Genomic DNA, 4,543 nt, shown 5'->3' with positions numbered 1-4,543 from the left:
GCCGTTCCCTCTCCTCCTGTCCCTGTTCCCTGGGAGCAGAGCCCGACCCCCCCCGGCTCCCCCCTCCTGTCAGGGATTGCAGAGCCAGAAGGTCCCCCCTGAGCCTCCTTTTCTCCAGGCTGAGCCCCCCCAGCTCCCTCAGCCCCTCCTGCTGCTCCAGCCCCTTCCCAGCTCCGTTCCCTTCCCTGCCCACGGATGGATGTGGTGCCTGGAGGGACAGATGGACACTGGCTGGGTCTGGAGCAGGGGAAGCCCAGGCTGCAGCTGCAGGTCGGGAGTGGGAGGATGCAGTCAGGGATGCAGGGCTGGGATGTGGCTGCCTGCCAAGGGTTTCCATGGAAACAGCAGCTGCTGCAGTGGGACTGCAGTGGGGGATGCAGGGATGGCTCTGCCATGGATCCAGCTCCAGCCCCTCCCAGCTGGCACAGGAGGGGGCACACAGGAGGAGCTGGGGGTGCCCCCAGACACCTGGGAAAAGGGGGGAATCCAGCCACGCCTATCCTGGGGACCTGCAAGGAGGGACGGGACACGGGGGAGTGGCTTCCCACTGGAAAAGGGGAACTTTGTGTTGGATTTTGAGAAGAAATCCCTCCCTGTGAGGGTGGGCAGGCCCTGGCACAGGTTGCCCAGAGGAGCTGTGGCTGCCCCTGGATCCCTGGAAGTGTCCAAGGCCAGGTTGGAGCAACCTGGACTGGTGGAAGGTGTCCCTGCCCATGGCAGGGGGTTGGAATCAATGGAATTTGCAATACCTTCCAACCCAAACCATTCCATGATTCCATGACTCTGTGTCCCCAAGTGCCACATCCACATCCAAACCCCCCAGGGATGGGGACTCCACCGCTCCCGGGACAGCCCCTGCCAGTGTCGGTGCCTCAGGGATCCTGAGTTCCAGGGGTTCAGCCCAAGGAGAGCAGCAGAACCTGCCCTAGTTCCGAGGAGCGTTCCTCAGCCAGCAGCTCCAATAAGGAATTCCCTGTTCCCCCAAACCCACTCCCTGTGGTGCCACTGTTTCCTGCCAGATCCAGACTCTGCCTCACTCCCGCTCCCCCCGACGCTCCTGTCCCAGCTCCTGGACACCCTCTGGCTGCAGGGACACAGGGCTGGGGACAGGCTGTCCCTGGGGCTCACGGCTCTGTCTGTGCTCTCTCCACAGATTCCGTGGATGCCGCCAAGACCAGCAAACTGGTGAGTGACCCCGGTACTCTGGCACCTCTGAAGGCGCCAGCTCTCACCCCTTTGGGAAGAGCACATGGACACACCCTTCCAGCTCAGTGCTCTGGGACAAAATGCCCATGGAAAAGTGGGTTTATTCTGGACCCCTGGGAAACAAGGTGTAAAACTGTCACTTTCGGCCACTGGGTGGGAATCTTTTGGTTCCTGAGGGGTCACCCAGTGCAGGTTCCATGTTTTGATCTGAGTCCAGTCAATATTTCAGCATTCCCTGGCTGCTTCCCTCAAACCCTGATCCTCATGAAATCGTGGAATGATTTGGGTTGAAAGGGACCTTAAATCCCATCCAGTCCCACCTGACACCTTCCACTCTCCCAGGTTGCTCCAAGCCCTGTCCAACCTAGTGTTGGACACTTCCAGGGATGGGGCAGATCCAAGGACTCTCTCATCCCACAGGAAGAGTGCATTCCTTGGAATAAGTGACATTGGCTCTCTCTGGCTTCCTCACCTCTGAGAGTCTTTATCCAGGAGCTCCAGTGGCTCCTGGGGCATGGATAGAGACATCTCATATCCATTTGTGATGGGCATTTCCTAAGGATCAGGAAACTGGAGCAGGTTCCTGTCTTCAGGTACTGCTGAAATCCACCCAGACAGCTGTGCAGGTGTGGGATAGTGAGGAATCATGGAATACTGAGGTTGGAAAAGCCCTCTGAGGCTGTGGAGTCCAGCTGTTCCCCAGCACTGCCCAGGTGACCACTCCTGGGGAGCAGTGGTGGCACTGGGTGATCCTGGGGGCACTGAGGATGGATTTGTGTGTTTGGGGGAGAAACTGGATTTTCCTCAGGGATAAACTGGTCCAGCTGGGGTGTGGGAGCTGTGGGAAAGGAGATGGCTCCCCTGGGGACAAGGGGCTGCTCCTGTGTGTGGCACCTGCAGGGCTGGGTCGGGGCATATCGAAGCCCAACCTCCTGCACTGCCATTCCAGGTGATTCTCAGGAGTGGGAATTCTCCTCCCTATCCTGCTGTGGAGCTGGGTGCTGGGTCAGAGTCAGCACCTGGGCACAGCTGGGATGGGGATGGAGCAGCACTGTGGGATGCTCCCAGGGGTCGTTGGGATCAGATACCAGGGGGTGTGAGCTGTGGGCAGAGGGGAGGGTAGAGGAGAATTCCCTGCCCTGTACTAAAGGGATTTGGGAGGGTTTTTTGGTTTTTCCTGCTGTGTGCTGGCAGGCCCCTGGCACTGCTGGAGCCTCTGCCCCGTGTGTTCCCTGCCTGATCCACAGCATCGAGGCTCCTGCTTTAATTATACCCTGGAATTAATTAAAAGGCAAAGAATATTTAGTAAGGGAAGTCAGGATGCTGAAACGGGGATTGTTCTTGGAATGTTTTGTGCTGCTGATGTGGAGAAGGGATCAGGACAGGAGGTGCTGCTCGATGCACTGCTGTGTTCCAGGGCATTCCCACGGGTTTGGCATGGAACCATGGAATGGTTTGGGAGGGACCTTAAATCCCATCCAGTTCCATGGGCAGGGACTCCTTCCACCAGCCCAGGTTGCTCCAAGCCCCGTCCAGCCTGGCCTTGGACACTTCCAGGGATCCAGGGGCAGCCACAGCTGCTCTGCCCAACCTGTGCCAGGGCCTCCCCACCTTCACAAGGAGGATCTTCCCAGTATCCCATTTTTTGGCACTGGGAAGCCATTCCCCCTTGTCCTGGCACCCTTGGCACCCTCTCCCTCCTGCATCCTGGCAGATCCTGGCACCCCAATTCCTTCTTTGGTTTACCCACTTTTGCACCATGAAATTACCCATTTCTCCCTGGATGTGTCCTGGTTCCCCCGAATTCCCCGTGCTGGGGGTGGATCTGTGACACCGGAGCGAGGAGGGGGACTCTGAGGCTGCCAACGAGCCCTGTTGTGATTTCCACCTTAACTTACTGAACTTCCCCTGGCTCCATTCCCGCCTGTCCTGCCGCCTGGGTGTTCCCGGGGCTGTTCCCGGTCCCTGCAGGGCCTGTCTAACGTTCCTTCTGTTCCCTCCTCACGCAGCGCGGAGCGAAGCCCAAAAAGGTGCTGTCCGACCCCCGTGGGGCCGCATGCCGGGGCCATCGCCATCCTCACCTGCCATCCCGGCCATCCCAGCCCCGCATGGCTGCTCCCTGCATGCGCCCCCGCCCCTCATGGCATCATGGAATGGGTGGGTGGGAAAGGCCCCCGACACCCCCGAGTTCCTCCAGCGCTGACTGTGTCCCCAGCTGCCACATCCACAGGGCTGTTAAATCCCCCCCTGCCCTGCTCAGTCTCTTCCAGTGCTTCACAACCCTTTCCATGAAGGAATTTTCTTGGTATCCAACCTGAACCTTCCCTGGCACAAGCTGAGGCTGTTCCCTCGTAGATATTTTTATAAAACTCTCTGGTGACTCGGGGACAAGTGGCACCTTCTCAGGGCTGTCCCATCCTGTCCCCAGGCTCTGGCTCCTCCCAGGGACACCCAAAACCAGCTGGTTTTTTTGAGCCAAAAATATCTTGTACCAGGATGAGCCAAAACTCCAGTGGGTCTTGGCAAAGAATCCCAGGAGAATCCTGGAATGGTTTGGGTTGGGTTGTTAAAACCCGTCTCTTTTCACCCCTTACCATGGGCAGGGACACCAAATCACCATTCCCTACAGGGTCTTTGGGGAATATTTTTTTTCCCATGGGAATTTTGCCAGGAGAAAAGGCAAGGTGAGCACTGGGGACATGGAAAGGACCCAGCATCAGCGCTGGGAGGGAGGGAGGAAGGAAGGGAGAGGATACCTGGAGCCCTCGGCATCTCTTTGGCCCAGCTTTGCTTTCCAGCCGCTTCCGGGTCCTTTTCTGGGGAAGAAACGGTGCAAACAGCTCTGTTTGTCCATGGGAAATCCAGAGGCGAGGAGCAACGTGGAAGCACATGGTGAAGGTGCCAGGAGCCTCTGGAGGGTGCCAGGAGCACCTGCCCCAGGTGTTCCCTCCTCGTGTCCTCCCAGGTCCAGGTCTCTGCATGTCCTGAGGCTCCAGGGCCTTGTGGGTCCCCTCATGCCGGTCCTGCCAGCTCCAAGGGGTGCCTGGCTGTCAGGGCCCTCCATAGGATGAACTTCCCATTTGGAATGTTGGGTTCTTCCCCTCCTGTCCTGTTCTGGTGGGTTGTTTGCAGCTGCCGTGTGTTCCTGCTGTGTCCCTGCCGCCTGCTCCCCCCCGGAGCTGGGGCTGGGGGAGGGATTAGGATCATGGGGGATCACGGATCTGTCAGTGTCCAGGGATCATGGGGGTGTGACTATCACCGTCCTGACCCTCATCCTGGCAGCTCACACAGGGCTGTCCCCCCCCCAGTGCCAGGCTCTGCTGCCCCCCCCCCCCCC

General features: G+C 58.8%; 1 protein-coding gene across 1 annotated transcript in view; it reads left to right on the top strand.

Annotated features, from left to right (window-relative positions):
* The window catches only part of LOC114072560 (dynactin subunit 1-like), a gene marked incomplete at its 3' end in the record, with an annotated part of 8,552 nt that extends 5,141 nt beyond the window's left edge, over positions 1 to 3,411 (top strand). Inside the window, exons 4-5 of the mRNA XM_027910441.1 lie at positions 1,154 to 1,185; positions 3,216 to 3,411. Coding sequence (XP_027766242.1) covers positions 1,154 to 1,185; positions 3,216 to 3,411 — 228 coding nt within the window. The remainder of the gene's footprint in view (positions 1 to 1,153; positions 1,186 to 3,215) is intronic.
* Between the last annotated feature and the right edge of the window lie 1,132 nt (positions 3,412 to 4,543).

This window comes from Empidonax traillii, unplaced genomic scaffold (genome assembly GCF_003031625.1).
Source record: "Empidonax traillii isolate 1590-97213 ecotype Southwest subspecies unplaced genomic scaffold, ASM303162v1 scaffold3476:size12802, whole genome shotgun sequence".
In the NCBI taxonomy this organism is placed as follows: Eukaryota; Metazoa; Chordata; class Aves; order Passeriformes; family Tyrannidae; genus Empidonax; species Empidonax traillii.
The sequence above is the reverse complement of the archived record's forward strand: the minus strand, read 5'-3'. Positions and strand labels throughout refer to the sequence as shown.